Consider the following 21,069-nt stretch of genomic DNA (forward strand, 5'->3'; position numbering starts at 1 on the left):
AATTTCAACATAAAATTTATGGCGGCAGATAAAAGAACATCAGTTAGTTAGTGACTATGGAGCCTATTCATCAACACTAAAATAAAGTTTTTAAGGACATTTTCCTTAATTACCATTATTTTAGTATTCATGAAGACACTTAACACAGGAGATATCACTGATATCTCCTAGTTAAGTCCGCCTGCATTAATTTCCACACTCCCCATACATTAGTACATTAGTATGGGGATATGGAAATTAGGCTATTCATCAAATTCCGAAAATTATGTATTTTCAGAATTTGATGGTGTTACTATACGCCATTCTGAGGTGGCGAATAGCGGATTACATTTACCTGCTGTCAGCTGGGCAGGTCCTCCGACAGCTCCCTCCGTCACTCAAGTTGCTTCTCAGGCTTCGTCTGCTGTGCTGACTCCTGGCAGAACACAGTAAAGTTTTGAAGAAAAAAAAAAATTTTTTTATTTTTTTTTCTAAACTGTACTGTGTTTTGCCGGGAGAACACAGTGTCAGCACAGCAGACGGAGCGTGAGGCGGCCAGGTAAGTGGGGGGGAGGTGATAGGTGAGTGGGGGGGGTTGGGGCTGACAGAATTACCGCAGCTGTAGGCAGTGCTGCGCATGCGCTGCTTTTACGGATGTAACAGCGCATGAGCAGCACAGATTCTCGGAAAACTTACCGCCGGTCAACGCCTCCCTGCTGATCGCATATGCACTAACATATGCATTCAGCAGCACAAAGGATAGCTCTACCGATAAGAGCTGTCCTTTGCGATCTGCCCTTTGCCATGGACTTCCGGGTTTATGACCCGGGAGTCCATCTGCGCATGCGCAGAGTGGCGCAATGGCCGCAGGGCATGCTGGGAGGGATCCAATCGGATCCCTTCTTGCAGCGCGATGCGGTAGAAGCCCATAGGCTTCTATAGGGTAACGCCAGCAAAAGCTGGCTTTACCCTCTGCGTCGGAGCCCGGCGGCCAGCTGATTGATATACATACGGAAAATGCGGTAAACAGGGGTTTTACCGAATTTTCCATTTAGTGCATCCCGGCCCTGATCAGACTGGACACCACCTAGTACCGAGCTGAAACTGCCTATGGAGTTTTGCATTGTGTCTTTACTTGAGAGTAGCAAGACTGTGGATTTTTTATTTTGTTACCAGAGGAGATAGCGAAGTTATTAGTACAATAAATAGTAACTTTAACCGGTGTTAGTACCAAAAGCTGCATTATTGATGCAACTGATCCAGGGATTTAATCTGAAGACATTTTTCTGGTTAAATAGATTTGTTTTTAACTGACTGTGAGGCTAAATCAGAAGATTTCTCTGTTATTTTGTTTTTACCTTCCACTAAATCAACGCAATCTCAACTAATTAATGGATGATCTTGACGGACTTCTGTCTTTTTTACAGTCTTATTATGTAGGTATATAACATAACATAACATAACTGGTCTTCGTGAGCTTTCAACATTCCATGTTTAAGCATTTATTTTTATAATCCCATCCACTTTTGTTACTGAGACACATGGTCACATCTATTTTTTTTTAGTCCTTATTGTATGTTATTCAACTTATTTTTGGGGTGTGAGGGTGGCTGTATAGAAAAATAAATTAATGCCAATTTTGTGCCTTGATCTTGCAGCATCTCGATACACGGGCCTGGAGGAAACGTGTTGTAAGGATGGCATGCATGTTAACCCCATGGGTCACAGCTGTGAGCGTCGCTCCCGTCTCATACAGGATGGACAGAAGTGCATTGATGCCTTCCTTGACTGCTGCAAGGAAATTGAGAAGCTGAAGGCATCTGAGAGGGAAGCGAAAGATGAGGATGACCTATCAAGAAGTAAGGAGACCAAATACAGAGAAATGCACAATAGTCCATATCAGTTCTCGAAGTGAGAATATTGAAGTTGGGGTATGGCCATTACCCCCTCCCCCTTCCCCCATCACACCCTTCCCTCCACCCATCCCCTGCACACCATACCATGTCCGGAGTCAGCGCTGACAGTCTGTCTTCTCCTCCCGTCCCCCGGTTGGCACTGCAGTGGAGCTCCGCGGCATTTCAGCATCCTCCTTCCATGTTAGAGTAGGTGCCGGCTGTAAACCAATCACGGCAAGGACCAGCAGCCAATCAGATGCTGCAGCCGCCTGGCTGCTTCTGATTGGCTGCCGGCCCGCAAGCCATGATTGGCTAGCGGCCAGCACCAAGTTAAAATGACCACCGCGATGATTCTCGAGTCCTTAATTGGCCGCCGGTACGTTATTGTTTCACGACCGGCGACGTGTTTGTAATACTGTGGCCGCATCTTTCATGGTGACGGGATCCTCACCTCATGCTCGGTCGGGCCATCACTGCTTGGAGGTGTGTCCCTAGCTGGACACATCTCCACGTTATGCTGCAGCTGCTCTTTAACTCAGAGTGCCGACAATAAGTTGGGACACTGGCTGAAGTAGCAATATGGCATACCGCTGTATACCGGCTCACTTCGAGCCATTGTCTGTATAGTATATTAGAAACAAAATACAGTAAGGATGTGTACACCAAGAAGGAAGATAACATGCCAATATAAAGCCCTGTTTCCTAAGATGTGATGATTTCCATGTATGAGGCTCATCACTGGGATTTCACAGCTTGATCTCACAGATATAAATTAATCACAGCTCCATAACAGGGCTTTTCTGTGCTCTGTGCTGGCCACGCCCCCCCTGAGCACATGACTTCAGGCAGAGGGGGAATGGCTGGCAGTGCTACAATTACAGCACTGCCCAGGGCTTCCTGAGGATGCCAGCTAGCCAAATGCAGCAACCATGGGTTAGCGGCAATGCCAGACACAAGGCTCTGCACTCTGGGCCTGATTCACTACGAATGCAATTGCAATTACGCACACAATTCAACTGCGATAGTATGCTAATCCATTGCGATCGCTATTCCACCGCAGCACTACATAAGGACGCCCACTTTACCTTACTCACATCCGTAATGTTCAGCAAGACTACAAAAACATTGGTACAATCGAGTACCATCGCAGCCTCGCGCACACTTGCACAAGCTCTGACCTTACTCAGGAATTGCTAACCTCGTCACACGCTATGAGTACATAAGCTGCGTAAACCGTCGCAGTGGATAATTTATGCACGCCCCTGTAATGACGTTCAAATGCACTGGCTCGCCTGCGTTTCTCCCACCACCCCCCATCACCACCCTAAACAGTACTTCCTGTCAATCACTCTGTGATGGGTCTGCGTAGCCACTGCGATCGTAGTCCCGATCGCAGTGGAACGTTCGCGCACATACACTGCGACGCATACGCATGCGCGGTGTGTAAAAATCGTCCGATTGCGTGAGTATTCGCATTTGCGATCCTTGCTGAATCAGGCCCTCTCTGCGGTAGCACGGTGCGCATTTCTCTGGTAAAGGCCCTGGTTCACCATCATTATAAGCTGACAGGCAGCAAGGTGATGTGTGCCTACTTGTGATGCCCTAATTGTGATTACTTAAGGCTCTAATTATTTACATTTATACTCAAAAGCAAATGACTATTATCAGATGCAAAGTGAAACAGACCACATGTAGCAACACATACAGATGTGTCCTTTCTTACTGTTGCTTAAATCATGCCAAATAGCCCTTCTAGGCGCACCAAGGCCCATGCGACTCTGCCGTTCCGGGTGTCCTCTACTCTCAAAATGTGCCGGGAATCTCGCGCTATATGGTGTACAGATACTTTGTAAGTGAGGACACATCTGTATGGGGTGCGGCATCAAAAATGCGGTCAGATATTCGCTGCACATTTTCCGTCTTCCAACACTGGATAGTTCGGTGAACAATGAAGCAAATACCCCACAATATAAAGATAACTTGTTAATATAAGTGTTATGAAGTAAAAGTTCTTTTTTTTTTTTTTACTAGCAATAAGGGGTAAATTTACTAAAGTGAGTTTTTAGAAGTGAGTTTTAGAAGAGCTGTTGCCCATAGCAACCAATCAGGTTCTACTTAACATTTAACTAGCACCTTCTAGAAGATAATAGCTAGAATCTGATTGGTTGCTCTGGGCAACATCACTTTTAAAACTCACTTCTAAAAACTCTCACTTTAGTAAATTTACCCCTAAAAGTTATTTGTATATACATTGGTGGTGATACAAATGTTCTGTCTCTCTTCATATATTTTGTGTAGTCCTTTACAAAGATGAGTTCCATCTTGTCACTACTAATTCAAGTCTGTGTGTATATATACTGCAAATGAAAGAACATACACTAGTGTGGGGAGAGCAATTCATAGAAACACAGAAAGCTCAGCTTCGCCTCCTGAGGGGAGAAGAGCAGGGAAGACAGCTGTATCCCTCCCTTCTACCCACCCCCTGCTGCTGCAGCAGCCATTCAGAGGGGCCCAGGTAGAAAGTATCAGAGAGAGACTCCACCCCTGCACCCTGATGGAAAGTTTTCCGCAGTGTATGTAGAAGTGACCCGGCATATGCCTGCCGCGTCACTTCATACCGCTGACTGCCCGATGCCCCTACCCTCCCACGGCCACCCCCATTCTGTCCTGTATGTGTGTGTATATATAATATATACACACACTACTGACTCCCCGCTGACCCCCCCCCCAGCTGCCGCCGCGACCACTGATCAGCCGCTCCCATTGTGGAGGGTATTGGTGGCGAATGCGCAGGACACATGTCCAAGAGGACAGCACATGCGCAGGCTGAGGCAGACCCAAGGGACATCGGTAAACCCACAGAAGGAAGGAGAAAACAGGATCACCAGGACCTAGGATACCGAATCGCATCGCGGAGAGAGGAAGTGTACATGAATTCCAACATATTACACCATGACATTGCATTTGTAAAATGTGATGTCTGGTGTTAATTAACATATCGCTATCGCAAATGTACATGAACAGACCCCTTAAACTTGCTGCCGAGCATCAAGGGTTTTTACAGAAAGTGGGATCATTCCTCGGCTAAGCCACTAACAGCTGTGTGGCTTGCTGACAGAACAAGTATGTTCACACTAGGGGTGTGCACCGGCCACTTTTTGTGTTTTGGTTTTGGATCTGGATCTTTCTTCGTGTTTTGGATCTGGATTGGTTTTGCCAAAACCACCCTTCCGTGTTTTGGGTTCTGGGTTGTGTGTTTTGGATCTGTATTTTTTTTAAAAAAAGCATAAAAACAGCTAAAATCACAGAATGTGTAGGTTTTTCTGCTCCTATGCTATTATTAACCTCAATAACCTTAATTTCCACTAATTTCCAGTCTATTCTGAACACCTCACACCTCACAATAGTGTTTTTATGTCCAAAAGTTTGCACCGAGGTAGCTGGATGACTATGCTAAGCGACACGAGTGGGCGGCACAAACACGTGACCCATCTAGGAGTGACACTGCAGTGGCAGACAGGATGGCAGTTTGAAAAACTAGGCCCCAAACTGTACATAATGCAAAGAAAAAAAAGAGGTGCAAGATGGAATTGTCCTTGGGCCCTCCCACCCACCCTTATGTTGTATAAACAGGACATGTACACTTTAACAAAGCAATCATTTCAGCGCCAGGGTCTGCCACACAACTGTGGCTGAAATGATTGGTTCGTTTGGGCCCCCACAAAACAAGCTGGCAATTAATCTGTCCCTGCACAAACTGGCTCTACGGAGGCAAGATGTCGTCCTCATCCTCCTCATCCACCGATTCCTCACCCTCTTCAGTGTTGTGTACATCCTCATCCTCACAGAGTATTAACTCGTCCCCACTGGAATCCACCACCACAGGTCCCTCTGTACGTTCTGGAGGCTGGTCTCCCTGGAAGAGTTGATCATTCATTTTTATGAACATCATCTTCTCCACATTTTGTGTAAGCACCCTCCTACGCCTTTCGCTGACAAGGTTCCCGGCTGCACTAAACACTCTTTCGGAGTACACACTGGAGGGGGGGCAACGCAGGTAAAATAGAGCCAGTTTGTACAGGGGCCTCCAAATTGACTCTTTTTTCTGCCAGTACAGGTATGGACTGTCTGACATGCCTACTTGGATGCTGTCACCGAAGTAATCCTCCACCATTCTGTCAATGGTGACAGTATCATATGTAGTGACAGTAGACATGTCAGAAATTGTTGCCAGGTCCTTCAGTCCGGACCAGATGTCCAAACTTGGTCCTGCCTGCCCTGCATCACCGCCAGCGAGTTGCTTAGGATACCTACGTTTTTTCCTGGCAGCCCGAGTTGTGGGAGAAAATTAAGAAGGAGCTGTTGACGTGTCACGTACTGCTTCAGCTGACAGTGTTTTCACCAGCAGGTCTTTGCACCTCTGCAGGCTTGTGTCAGCCCGGAAAGAGAGACACCACATAGGCTTTAAACCTAGGATCGAGCACGGTGGCCAAAATGTAGTGGTCTGATTTCAACAGATTGACCATCCTGGAATCCTGGCAAAGTGAATGAAGGGCTTCATCCAGAAGTCCCACATGCCGAGCGGAACGCTCTGTCTTAGCTCCTCCTTCACTTTCTCCAGCTGCTTCTGCAAAAGCCTGATGAGGGGAATGACCTGACTCAAGCTGGCAGTGCTGAACTGACTTCACGTGTGGCAAGTTCGAAGGGCTGGAGAACCTTGCACAACACGGAAATCATTCTCCACTGCGCTTGAGTCAGGTGCATACCCCCTCCTTTGCCTATGTCATAGGTGGATGTATAGACTTGAATGGCCTTTTGCTGCTCCTCCATCCTCTGAAGCATATAGAGGGTTGAGTTCCACCGCGTCACAACCTCTTGCTTCAGGTGATGGCGGGGCAGGTTCAAGAGTGTTTGCTGGCGCTCCAGTCTTCGGCACGCAGTCACTGAATGGCGAAAGTGGCCAGAAATTTTTCGGGCCACCCAAAGCGTCTCCTGCACGCCCCTGTCGCTTTTCAGAAAATTCTGCACCACCAAGTTTACTGTGTGAGCAAAACATGGGACGTGCTGGAATTTGCCCAGATGTAATGCCCGCACAATATTGGTGGCGTTGTCAGATATCACAAATCCCCAGGAGAGTCTAAGTGGGGTAAGCCACTGGGCGATGATTTCCCTCAGTTTCTCTAAGAGGTTGTCGGTGGTGTGCCTCTTACTGAAACTGGTGATACACAGCGTAGCCTGCCTTGGAACGAGCTGGCGTTTCTGAGATGCTGCTACTGGTGACGCTGCTGCTGTTGCTGCATAAGGTGATACATCTACCCAGTGGGCTGTCACAGTCATATAGTCCTTAGTCTGCCCTGTTCCACTTGTCCACATGTCCGTGGTTAAGTGGACATTGGGTACAATGGCATTTTTCAGGACACTGAGGACACTTTTTCTGACGTTTCTGTACAGTCTCGGTATCGCCTGCCTAGTGAAGTGGAATCTAGACGGGGTTTGGAACCGGGGACACACTACCTCCATCAATTGTCTAAATCCCACTGCACTAATGGCGGATACCGGACGCACGTCTAACACCAACATAGCAGTCAAGGCCTCAGTTATACGTTTTGCTTCAGGATGACTGCTGTCGTACTTCATCCTCCTCGCTAAGGACTGTTGGAGGGTGAATTGTTTAGTAAAAGTAGTGGTGTTCCTACTTCCTCTCTGGGATGATGAACGACTCCCAGCAGCAGCAACAGCAGCAGCGGCAGCAGGAGGCATAGCAATGCAGGATCCTCCGGAGGAATCCCGGATAGGAGAGTCAGTCATGCCAGTGACATGGCCGGCAGGACTACTTCCGATCCTGACTAAGGAGGAAATTGACAAGGAGGGAGTTGACGGTGTGGTTTGCAGGCGCTTGGATACAACAGGACAACGGGATTTAGGTGTCCCTGGACTGCTTACGGTCTTAGCCAAAGTAGGTGGTTAACGTCCCTACCCCTACTTATTTCACCTTTACATAAGGTACATATGGCAAGACAGTTGCTGTCCGGATTTGGATAGAAATATTGCCAGACCAAAGAGGTGGAATGTTTGGTCTTCTGCCCAGGCATGACCGTGATGGGCTTTTTCATCCCACGGACAACAACTGTCTCCCCCGGAGCCTGATTTAAACAAACCACATCACCATCAGAATCCTCCTCGCCAACTTCCTCCTCAGCGCCAGCTACACCAGTATCCTCATCCTGTTGTACTTCAACAGTGACATCTTCAATTTGCATATCAGCAAGTGGACTGTGGGTGCTCCTTTCAGCACTTGCAGGGGGCGTGCAAATGGTGGAAAGAGCCACCTCTTCCCGTCCAGTGCTGGGAAGGTCAGGCATCGCAACCACCACCACACTTGGACTCTCCTTGGGGATTTGTGATATCTTCTTAGAACGCACAGTTCTTCGCTGTGCTTTTGCCAGCTTAACTCTTTTGATTTTTTTAGTGGGAGGAGGGCTTCCATCGTCATGTGAAGCTGAACCACTAGTCATGAACATAGGGAAAGACCTTAGCCATTCCTTGCCACTCCATGTCATAAATGGCATATTGGCAAGTTTACGTTTCTCTTCAGATGATTTAAATGATTTTTTCAAGGTCATTTTCCTGAACTTTGTCATTTGGGATTGTATGTGCCCTCTACTATGACATTGGGCATCGGCCTTGGCAGACGACGTTGATGGCATGTTATCGTCTATGTCATGACTAGTGGCAGCAGCTTCAGCACTAGGAGGAAGTGGTTCTTGATCTTTCCCTATTTTATTTTTATTGGGGAAAGTTTGGTCCTCCATTTATGTTATATTGATATATACGTGCGGCTAAGGCGCACACAAACACAGAAAATAATTTTTTATTTTTGTTGGAGACTAGTGCACTTTGTGGGTTACACCACCCTTTAAGAAATGAGCCAGCCGGCCCTTTACTTATGGGACACAGGCGCACGCTTGGTGCTGCTCCTTTGTTGATGCACGTGCAGCCACAGTGCACACAATTCACAAACACAAAAATATATTTTGTTTGGAGTGCCCTTTGGGGGTTACAGCACACTTTAGCGGTCAATCCAGCCGGCCCTTTATTTAAGGGACACAGGCGCACGCTTGGCACTGCTTTGTTGATGCACATGCAGCTACTGTGCACACAATTCACAAACACAAAAAAATATTTTTTTTTATTTTGTTTGGAGTGCCCTTTGAATTTCAGCACCCTTTAACGGACAATCCAGCCATCCTTTTACTTATGGGACACAGGCGCACGCTTGGCGCTGCTCCTTTGTTGATGCACGTGCAGCCCCAGTGCACATATTTTGTTTGGAGTGCCCTTTGGGGGTTACAGCACCCTTTAGCGGTCAATCCAGCCGGTCCTTTATTTATGGGACACAGGCGTACGCTTGGCACTACTTTGTTGATGCACGTGCGGCTACTGCGCACACAATTCACAAACACAAAAAAATATTTTTTTTTATTTTGTTTGGAATGCCCTTTGGGGGTTACAGCACCCTTTAATGGACAAGCTAGCCGGCCTTTTACTTATGGGACACAGGCGCACGCTTGGCACTACTTTGTTGATGCACGTGCGGCTACTGCGCACACAATTCACAAACACAAAAAAATATTTTTTTTTATTTTGTTTGGAGTGCCCTTTGGGGGTTACAGCACCCTTTAACGGACAAGCCAGCTGGCCTTTTACTTATGCGACACAGGCGCATGCTTGGCGCTGCTCCTTTGTTGATGCATGTGCAGCCACAGTGCACACAATTCACAAACACAGAAAAAATATTTTTTGTTTTTTGCACTTGGGGGGAGCACCCCTGATGGACAGAGCACCCCCTTTAGAACTGGGACACTGCACAGGACTTTGGAGTGGACACAGCCCCTATGGACAACTGACTGCACAACACAGTCCAGCCAGCCCCTATGGACTTTGAAGTAGTGGACACAGCCCCTATGGACAACAGCAGCACAGCGCAGCACAGAACAGCACAACACTACACTGCACTACACTACACTAACTCCCACACTCCCTCTTCACTGTCCACAGCCGAGTGAGAAAATGGCGCCGACGCTGGTACCTTATATAGGATCCAAAACCCGCGAGACCCGGAAGGCGGAAAGATGATATTTTGCCTCGATTTCAGATCCGAGTCAGGTGGGAAAAGTCGAGCCTGACTCGGATCGGCCTCGGATCGGGGGGGGCTCGGGGGGGTTCGGATTTCTGAAATCCGAACCCGCTCACCCCTAGTTCACACTTGACCTTGAGAGGCTGAGCCAAAGAGAATCTATGAAAGATTGCAGGGTGAAAAGCCAAACTGTGTAACTTTAATGTTCCTAAATTCAGTAGTAGTTCCACCCTAAGGGTCCGATTCTAAATCAGAATGATTTTGGCCGTATCTCACTTTGCACAAAATGGGTGTTTTTGGGTTGGAAACTGAGCGGTAACCATGATGGATCAGATCCATCTTATGGGAGTGTCTTGGGAGTCCCGTGGGTTTGAAGCTAGACTTCCAAGCTCTGCTGAGTGATGTATATGGAGAAGAGAAGACTGTTTCTGATGGATCTCTTGCAACTAGCATGGGGCTGGTGCACTAATGACGATGTTTGCGGCTGTGGATGGAAAACAGTGTGCAGAGCGGCTTCGGGTATTTGCATTGGCCCTATGAAAACGGGTTCCATTCAAAAGGTTGACGATGAAAAGATCGACAATGATTTGGTCAACACCAGAAGGTACACATGGAAGAAGGTCAACATGTCAAAAGGTCGACAGTACAGAAGGTCTACAGGTACAAAAGATTAGCATGGCAATGGTCAACACAGAAATGTTCAACACTTTTTTGTTTCTTAAGGTTAGGCAATTACCGAAGGTTTAGGGTTGGGCACTAGGAGGGACAATTATGGTTAGGCACTAAGGGGAAGATTAGTGTTAGGGTGAAGATTAGGATTAGAAAAAAAATCATGTATAAACCATTTCTGTCGACCTTTTCCATGTCGAATTTTTTTGTACCTGTCAACCTTCTGTGCTGTCTAACTTTTGTCACTTCGACCTTTTTTTATGTCAACCTTTTTATTGTCGACCTTTCGTATCACACCCATGGAAACCTGCATTAGTAGAAGGTAACAAATCTGTGGCTTCATGCAAAAGCAGCCACTTTCCATCTGACTCAAAATCAGCCTCTATAAGTATCGATATCGAAGTGTATTATTTAGTGCCAGTATCTAACTTATTTCTTATGTTGTGAGTACCCATGGTACTAAATAAGCTCTGTGTATTTCTCTTCCCTACCTGCTTGTGCCAAGTTAGGGTGTCAACATAAAACTAAAAATATTGTTAAAATAGAACTAGCATAGTTTGGACTAAGGAGGCTTAGGAGTTGATTCTAGAGTCAGACACAATGGGGGCTGTGTTGGCGTAATGACTTGGCAGCCAGATTTACAACCTCAAATCCACCAGTTGTTTTTCTGTAGGGCTAATATCAGAATCCCTGCAGCTGAAAGCCGCTCCACAAAATCTCTTTCCATCCCCAGCTGCAACCATTGTCTTGGGTATTGACACGTGCACCAGCCTCGTGTGGTTTGCAAGAGAACCATCAGAAACAGCATTCGCTTTTCCATATGCCAAACATAGAACCGCACGGAAATCTAGCTATGCACCCATGAGGCTCCCACAAAACTAATCTCTCTCAGAATTGCCTGGAGATAATGTAAAAATGTATAAATTCTCTTCTGTTTACATGCCACATTCTAAAACTCTCTCTTTGTGGCCAGGAAATAGATGCATCCGATTCAGAATGAGTCCCTTGGGTAGCAATTTGTTATAATCGACAATGAACAGAAATGTGCAATAATTGTTATTTTCTACCCGTTAGTAAGAGAGCACTGAAATAATCTTTTGGGCAGAAATCATCGATTTTAATAGAATTCTGTCAGAGTAACTTGAAAGAAAAATTATTTTGGAGAACATGTGAAGTTAAAAAAAATATTTTCTATATTTCAGGTGATGAATTCAGCGATCTCGAGTTAGATCATGATATAGTGTCCAGATCAGAGTTCCCGGAAAGTTGGTACTGGAAGATAGAGACAATGACTGAGGAACCAAAAGACGGGTAAATATTAGCAATGTGCGATTTGGTTCTCCAGAAATCTGAATGCACCCGAATTTGGTGAATCCAGACAAATTCGAGTTGCTGTTCTGATTTCCTGATGAGATTCGGACAGATTGGAGTCACAGTTCTGATCTTCCCGTGGTTCGGAGTTCGGATTTTAAATCCAAATATCAAGTTTTGAATTGCAAAGGTTACATGATTTTAGCTGTTTTTAAAAACTGTTTATCAATTTTTTTTATTTATTTTTACAGCACAGACCCAAAACCAAAACATGGGGGTCAGCACACATCTCTATTAAATATTGTATGCTTTTGCAAGTAAAGAAATTTTTTGTGAATTTTAAGTGATAATTGATTGTTCCTTTCCTGTAACATCAAACAGACAAAAAATGCATGCCATACAATTTATGTTGGATTCCAGTGACCCATTTTTCCAAACCAAATGTACACTGCTAACTACTTTCAATGACAGTGGCTTGCATTCAGTAGTCAGTACCCTAAAATAGGAACAGATTGGTCTGTAATACACATACTGTTCCAGGCAGCACTTTTATAAGTGTCACACCCTGTCGTCACCCAATTTCACACACTCGGTCACATTGCGTGATTCAACTTACAGTATATATGATCATCCTTTGAATCTCCTGGAATTAATCTAAATTGCATATACTGGTCCCAAATGTGTGATCCGATAAAAGTGGGGAGATTTTTGTGCAGATAGCAATTCCCACAAATCTGAATCATTCTGAAGTGTGCGTATATATATATATATATATTTTAGAGATGGACGGGTTCAGATCTCAGAGATCCGAACCCACCCGAACTTAGGTGATCCGAGGCAAAACTTCATCATCCCACTGTCAGGTTCTCGCGGGTTTTGGATTGTATAAAGGTCCCGCGATCGCTGCCATTTTTCATTCTGCCTGTGGAGAGTGAAGAGGGAGGGAGCTGGGAGCTGTGCTGCGCTCCTGTTGTGCATAATAAATAATTGTGAGGTTGTCCTGCCCATAGGGGCTGGCTGTTGTCCATAGGGGCTGGCTGGCTGTTGTCCATAGTAATCCATATAGGGGCTGGCTGTTGTCCTGTCCATAGGGGCTGGCTGGCTGTAGTCCATAGGGGCTGGCTGTCTGTTGTACATAGGGGCTGGCTGGCTGTTCTGCTGTATTGTCCAGGGGGTGCTCTGTCCATCAGGGGTGCTCTTCTTCACCCCCAGTGTAAAAAAAACAAAAACATTTTTTTGTGTGTGCATGTTAGCCACACCACCAGTGTGAAATAAAAAAAAAACTTTGTGTGCGTGTTAGCCTGCCACACCACCAGTGTAAAAAAATAAAAACTATTTTTTGTGTGGTTGGTTGTGTGCATTAGCCGCAACTTAGCTGCTTGGTGACACTGCTGTAAGACCGCAGTATGGAGGACAGTCACATGACAGGAGAGCAGAATCCACATACCAGTCTTGTAGCTGCCAGCAGCAGTCATGATGACGATGAAGGCTGTCAGCGTCATCTATGAAGGCCGATGTACCAGGGTTTAAGTCAGGCCAAAAAGTCAGGCTAAAAAAATCTACTTTACCCTGTTAAAGAAAAAAAAATCTAAAGCTAAGTCAGCTTTAGAGAAACAAAAAATTGGCAATATGCCATTCCCTACACGAAGTGGCAAGGAAAGGATAAGGCCTTGGCCTTTATTTATGAATGGTGGTTCTAGTGATGATTTAAGCCCCTCTGCTTGTAGGAGAGGTACAAAAAAAATTCAAATTGTTAAGACGAGTAAGACACCGGAACCAACTGTGTGCTCTGAAAAATCACAAATCCCCAAGGAGAGAAGTGTGTCCGCGGTTGCCATATGTGAGCCTGACCTTTCTAATACTGTACTTGAAAAGGATCCTCCTTCCACCATTTGTGTGCCCTCTGCAAATGTGGGGAAGACCAGCACAAGCCAACATGCTGACGTAGAAATTCGAGGATGCTTCTGCATGAGGAGGATGAGGAGGATATTTATGTAATTGGCGATAACAACAAAGATGATGAGGATGTTGATGATGATGAGGATGTTGATGCCGAGGATGTTTGTGTAAAAACTGTAAATCAGGCAACAGTTGTTGCCCATGGTGTGAAAAATCCCATTGTTGGCATACCTGGGCAAAGGACCAAAAAATCCACTTCTCATGTGTGGAATTATTTCCACCCAAATCCAAACAACCTCTGCCAAGCCATTTGTAACCGTTGCCAAGTAACAGTGAGTAGCGGTAAGGACCTTAACCATCTTGGAACCTGTAACGTCACTTGCAGCGCATTCATCAAATTGGAAAGGGTATTTCAAATTCTAAAACTTTGGGGACAAAAAACCGAGCAACAATCAGTCCAGTGTCACCTAGCTGCTCCCTTCTATCTGGATCCAAGTGCCTGCAATCTCCACTACCAACACCTGCATCATCATCAACATCCTCATTCATGATCAGAAGTAGTCCTGCATCCAAATTCATAAACATGACTGACTCCTCTCCTATCTGTGATTCCTCAGAAGGATTCTTGAGTGCTACACCTGTTGCCTGGCGTGCCGAAAGGGGGAGGGGAGCTGGTACAGATTACCCAAGCCCGGGCTTCCTGAGGGGCCCGGCGGGGGCCTGGGTCTGGTGCCGCCTCCCCCCACCCTCACGGCAGCCAAGCACTAAGCGTGTGCTGAGCTGCAGTGGGAGACTGCTCATGGGTGCTGGGCAGCAGCCACAGCAGTCTCCTATGCCTGTGGGGGGAGTGATTACACTGATCGTGCCCCCCCTGGCTTTGAGCAGGGCTGAGGGGGCTCAGGGGCCCCCCCAGTGCACAGCGGCGCTGCAAAGCTTTTTTGGGGGGAAGGGGGCATGGCCACGCCTTCCGCGATTAGGCCATGCCCCCTGTTACCCGGGCCCGCCTCGGCTCTTGGCGGGCCTGCCTGTTGCTGCTGCTGGGGGTGGATCTTCATCCCAGAAAGGGACCAAGAAGACTATTACTAGCAGTAATTTAAAAAAACAATTGTCTATTAAACAGTCCTTTGGTAGCGGATCACTGACGCCACAACATGATGATGGTGAAATAATAAAAAATGAGGATGATAGTGTGGAGGAAGTGCAAAAGGAGGATGAGGGGGAAATTTGTGTCCTATCTGACGCTAATGAGGATGTTGATGATGAGGATGTTGTTTGCATAAATCAGCCACCAGTGGCAGCAGTTCTTACTCTTGATAAAAAGTAAGCCAGAAAAGCAACGTCTTGGGTGTGGAATTATTTTAATCTAAATTCTGACAACAGTTGTGAAGGCATCTGTTCCATTTGTAAAGCCAAAGTTCGCAGAGGAAGGGACATTAACCATCTAGGCACCTCCTCCCTGTTACGTCATTTGCAGCGAATTCATGCAATTTGTTTAACAAAATTATAATAATTTGTAAAATAATAACAAGCAGTCCAATATCAGCTACCAGCAGTTTGGACCAGCACATGCAATCTCCACCACCAACACCCTCATCATCAACCTCCTCCTTAATAATTAAAGGTAGTCCTTCCAAAAAATGTTTTGTGGGGGCCAGAACAAACCAGTTCAGCGATGAAAGTGTCGGTTCTAGTGGCTAAAGTGCTTGGTTTGTTAAACTGTGCATTTCCTTTTAAATATCCCACATAAGAGTGGGTAAGAGGGACAATTACACCCTGCACCTCTTTCCTTTACATTTTGCACAATTTGGTGCATTGCCGACTGACATTATTATAGTTTATTAAACTGCCATCCTGTCTGCCACTGCTGTGTGGCAATGTTTTATAGATGTCCTGTATTTTTTTAAACTGCCGTGCATCTGTGCCGCTGCTCTGCCGCTTACTTTAGCCAGCCAATTCGCTGCAGCCTTTGGCCTATATTGGTGAAAAATAGTTAAATCAATATTGTGAGCTGTGAGGTGGTTAAAAATGCCTAGAAATGCCTGAAAATCATTGTTATAAAGGTTAATAATACTGTAGGAAGAAAAACAGGCCCAAATTATGTGGTTTTAACTGTTAATATAATTTTTTGGAAACAATACCGATCCAAAACCAAAAACAAAAAACAAAACACCAAGGAAAAAAGATCCAATTCCAGATCCAAAACCAGGGGAGATACAGATCCAAAATCAAAACACGGGTTCGGTGCACTTCTCAAATATACATATATATATATATATATATATATATATATATACACGCTGGGTGTGGAGATCCATCAGCCTTAAGCTGGCTGGTTTAGAAGCAGAAATTTCCTCTGTATGATTTAGGTAAGTTGCTAGTCTGTTTAATATTATATTTTTAAAACTGATTACGTAATACAAATAAGTAAAGCTGTGCGTCGACTCCCGTGATAATTTTCAACATTTGAAAACATTTCTTACTGATACAACTATCATTTATATATTCAGCAATCACCCCACCAATAATGATAGATAGCAGGTAATCTAAATGTTACAACTTTAGCAAAGGGTGAGACGATGTAATGGAGTGGAATCATCAACACAATGGCTCACGGGATGTAGTCAGCATACCGGTGTGTGGGATGCCGACGGTTTAAATACCGGCTCCAGAATCCCGACCGCCTGCATCCCGAAGGTTTAGGCACTAAGGGGGGAGGGTTAGTTTTAGGGTGTGGGGAGGGGGAGGTTAGGTTTATGCACTAGGGGGGAGGTTAGGTTCAGGCACTGGGAAGGGAGGGTTAGAGTTAAGGGAGTGGTAAGGGTTAGCGTTAGTAGTACTTACCTACGGGTGTTGGGATTCTGACTGTCCAGATGCCACTGTCGTTATTCTGACCAGCGGCATCCTGACCACCGGGATCCCATACCCAATCCATGGCCCACATCTGAGCCCTAATGAAAGGACACGATTTATATGGTTTGAGATATTGCAGATCTCCCATTGGTAGCGGCTGCAGATTCTCATTCTAGTATCTCCTCATATTTCCACAGCACAATTTTCATTTCCTTTACAATTATTTATATTTTGTCAAGCATATTTTGTAATATGGAATTATAGTTAAAACTCTTCCCAAGGCTCAGTCTATTACTGACTGGTTCTTTTCTTTGTTTTTTTCATGTATAACAGAAAAAAATTGTTTGTTTTTTTTAACAGAATTTCAACCAAAATTCTCAGTCTTAACTTAAAAGATTCAATAACTACATGGGAAGTTTTGGCTGTAAGTTTGTCTGCAAACAAAGGTAAGCGTATTCATTTCTTATTAAATGTTAGTTATGTATTATTTCATTTATTATCTCTGTGAGGATACGGGGTTCTCTCAATCACCCAGACACCGAGCAGATGGTTTATTTTTCACGGCACACAGAAATAGGTAATATGCAATGGCAAGGGGTAAATACAGCGAACAGGCAATATGCAAGTAGCAGTCCAGACAGAGGCAGTCCCAGTAGAGTATAAAGGGGTCTATGTACTAAGCAGTGATAAGAGACAGAGTGAAAAGTGATAAGGAAGTGATAAGTGCCAGCCAATCAGCTCCCAACTGTCATTTTTCAAACACAGCCTGTGAGATGGCAGTTGGGAGCTGATTGGCTGGCACCTTATCACAGACTTATCACTTTTCACTCTGTCTCTTATCACTGCTTAGTACATAGACCCCTACATCCCAGGACAATTCCGCAAAATAGCTAGAGACACCCAGTCCCCACAGGAGAAACTATTACCAAATCCACACAGCGGTAATAGCGGATTAGTCCACACAGTATTTTCCACAGTATAAATCCACACAGAACTGGTGATGCATTGCACTAAGCACCTTGGAAGAGCGATACCTCTTAGCCAAGGTCAGTGACTAACATGAGGATCTGCCCTTGGTGATCTCTTTTGAAACCTTCCAATTTCCCATGGTGCTTGTGACCACCCAGGGGAGTGGCACCATTTCCTGATTGGTGTGGGTCCCTTATCCTGTCCATTCCTCCTCCCTCCCCCAGATATCTCTTCCCTGACAAACACCTGCTGGCTTGGCTCCGTGCAGTCTGCCAAACTCCAGTGAGGGACAAAGGCAGGCAAACGGAAGGAACAATGACGGGGTAATTGGTTTAAGTCCTGTGTCCCCTGCAGAGGTATTATTTAACCCATGAGATGCTTTTCTGTGAGATATTACATTGCTTTGCTGGTTACTTCCTGTGTGGCCAGGTCAGAACAACAAATGGATAAAACAGACCTATGGACAAGGGCTAAACATAACGGCTTAAAAAGTATTAAACATTACATTTTCTCACATTAGTACAGTATATGAATGAACACACATACACCAGCAGACAGATAAGGGAACGAAAGGGCTAAAAAGTTCATTAATCGCTGCAGAGAACGAGATGCTGCAAATACATTTTTAACACACATCTCATTTCCTCAATCCTCATTTAAGTTATGTATTAACTAGGGATGAGCGGGTTCGGATTTCCGATAGCACGCCATGAATGCGCAAAAGCCGCTCAGCCAATTCGTATTGGATTTATAGGAGTCAAGAACCTTCTCTTTCTTTGCTACTGCTATCGCCTTATGGGCTTTGGGAAGTAAGCACAAAAATGTAATCATAACGGCCTACCTGAATTCGCTCCCGAACTCTAGGGCAGATGCCTTTAAGCACGGACGTATTTGCGCAATGCACGGCTTCCTTGGGATCCTCCAATCCAAAGAACTAAAACTACTAGACCTATGCCTACGCCACTTAGCAACCCGTTTTCCATCACCGGACGATTGCAATGAGGTCGACTCCGTGGATGACGTGGAAGACTCCCCGGGCTGACTCCTCATAGAGTGCCTTCTCCGCTTGCGCAACCTATCCACAGGCTTACGTCTAGCAGCCTCAACTCCCGAAACCTGTGAACTATCCCCGCCCCTGAAGCACTGTCTAAAGAGCCTGAATCAGTCTGCCAATCCCTATCAGAAGTAGTACCTGAATCACCAAAGCCGCTCACCTGATCCCCCACACCAGAGACACTACAGCTCCAACTCCGTCCCTGACAGGAAACCCAGTCTCCGAACTCACAGCAGTAGCATCTGGGGAAGAAACACATAAAGAGGCAGTAGGTACCAGAGCCCCTTTCATCAGAAACGGAAGCCACAGTAGAAACAGGTGCATTGCCAAAATATTTGACACCCCTCCCTGTGCACTCACTACTGGACCCAAGAAGGGGGGGGAGCCCCCGCACCCCTGAGAACCGGTGCCAAAAGTTGAAGAAACTGAATGGCCAGTGGAACTAATTGAGCCCCCCAGCCACTGCAAATCCACTGGTGGCACTGGCACCCCCGACGCCAGAGCACCTTGCGATGCCGGCAGCAATGGGACCACAGCAGCAGCCACCACCGACATTAATGACGCCAGCAGGGATGGCGCTACACCAGCCAATGCATCAACATTCAGGGCGGGGGGTGCAGGTAGAGAGGCCGCAACCTGAAGGATAAGGGCGGAAGCCAATGGGCCAAGGGTGGCTGCAGGGAGTACTCCAGCCACCACCTTCGCATATGTCAAGGCTCCCTCAGCACAAAATCTGCTGTGCTCGGCAAGCGGCTGAACCAAACCCCTCTTCCTGTTGCAACCCCTGTGTACCCCCAGCACCACAAGGTGACACTGTGCACTGCCGGCGCTGACTAATCCTACCCCCCTGACACAGCTCAGGCCCAGGTCCAAAGTCCCCTGAGCCAAGCCAGGACTCTGAAGCTGAGCCACCTGCGTAGACTATTCGGGAGCACGAAGAGAAGGGTGATCTGCATGCCCGGCAGTGGGAAACCGCAGCTGCGGTGTCGACCGCCAGGTGATCACCCCCCATTTGGCGGCCGCGAGCTCCCTTGTGGGCTGCAGTCCCTGATGATGCGGCCGGGGAGTCTCCAGCCGATCGACGCACCCGATTCCCCGCATCACCGCCGGGTGCACCTGCATGGCGCGCAGGACACGAGCCCCGGCCAGAAGCTGTGGCAGGGGTCTGAGCCTGATCTACATGTCCCCCAGCCTCCGCATTGCGAGCGGGGACTGGGACAAAGAGACTGGGGCGAGGCATACTGGACAGGCGCAGAGGGAATGCGGCCAAATGATAATGAAGCCCGAAGAGAGACAGACAAAAGGAAAGAAGACAGCGCTAAAAGACAGAGGTGGTCAGAAGGGGACAGAAAAAGGGGGCAGAAAGAGATGAAAGTCGAAAGAAGTGTGAGTAAAATAAGAGTAATAACAATACTTATATTGCTTCACAGATCCAAGACCCTTCCTTGCAGCTGAACCAACCAAAGGAAGATGACCTAAAATGGCTGCAAGAGCAATCTCCCTGAAATGTCCCTGAATCCCCACCCCCCAGCATCCTTCCTATAGGCTGACCCAGCTCACCCCATCCCCTATAACTGCCTAGTAACAAAATCTTAACCCTCTATAGCCCGTAGTCAGACATACTGGCTCGGGTGTTTCATTTAACTCCTTGTATATGAAATGCACTCCATCTTAATGATTTTTAATCAGGATGATGTTAACTCATGCAGGTTGTTTCTAATTTAAGATCAGGATAAATTATCCTTATGTAGGAGGTTTATGATCTAGGATCCGGATAATGTGTAGATGTGTCCACAAACACTTAGAGGTATATTTACTAAAGTGAGAGATTTTAGAAGTGGAGATGTTGCCCATACCAAGCAATCAGTTTCTAGCTATTATCTTCTAGAAAGTGCTAGTTAAACGTTAGTAGTAGTCAGTAGAATCTGATTGGTTGCTATGGGCAACATCTCCACTTCTAAAAACTCATTTTAGTAAATATACCCCTTTGTATCAATACGTTATGCAGCTCGAGACACCTGGTGTGATTGAGGTGCCAGGCCTCATGTGCCTCGACTTGCGTCTAATGCCTTTTTTGCCTTTAATTGCATCACAAACGGAGGTGACGAACCTCTTCAGGAGACTGGCACTGATTGATTTGATAGGTGACACTTGCATGACTGTGTGCATCTTATTCTGAATCTGTATACAAACTGCTACAATGCAGAAGCTCCAGCTTTATTCCACACCAAGGTCCTTCATGCTTTGTATACAGATTCAGTCATTCGCAGTCACATATCAAATTCATCAGTGCAGTCTCGTGATGC

At 46.1% G+C, this 21,069-nt stretch overlaps 1 protein-coding gene across 2 annotated transcripts in view; it reads left to right on the forward strand.

Annotated features, from left to right (window-relative positions):
- The window catches only part of LOC148454322 (complement C3-like), a 284,622-nt gene that overhangs the window by 155,330 nt on the left and 108,223 nt on the right, over window positions 1–21,069 (forward strand). For both annotated transcript variants that reach the window (XM_088461038.1, XM_088461039.1), the window contains exons 17-19: window positions 1,638–1,838; window positions 11,883–11,991; window positions 17,101–17,186. In XM_088461038.1, the coding sequence (XP_088317164.1) occupies window positions 1,638–1,838; window positions 11,883–11,991; window positions 17,101–17,186 (396 nt within the window). The remainder of the gene's footprint in view (window positions 1–1,637; window positions 1,839–11,882; window positions 11,992–17,100; window positions 17,187–21,069) is intronic.

The sequence above is a fragment of the Taudactylus pleione genome, unplaced genomic scaffold, assembly GCF_031769625.1.
Source record: "Taudactylus pleione unplaced genomic scaffold, aTauple2 ptg001005l, whole genome shotgun sequence".
In the NCBI taxonomy this organism is placed as follows: Eukaryota; Metazoa; Chordata; class Amphibia; order Anura; family Myobatrachidae; genus Taudactylus; species Taudactylus pleione.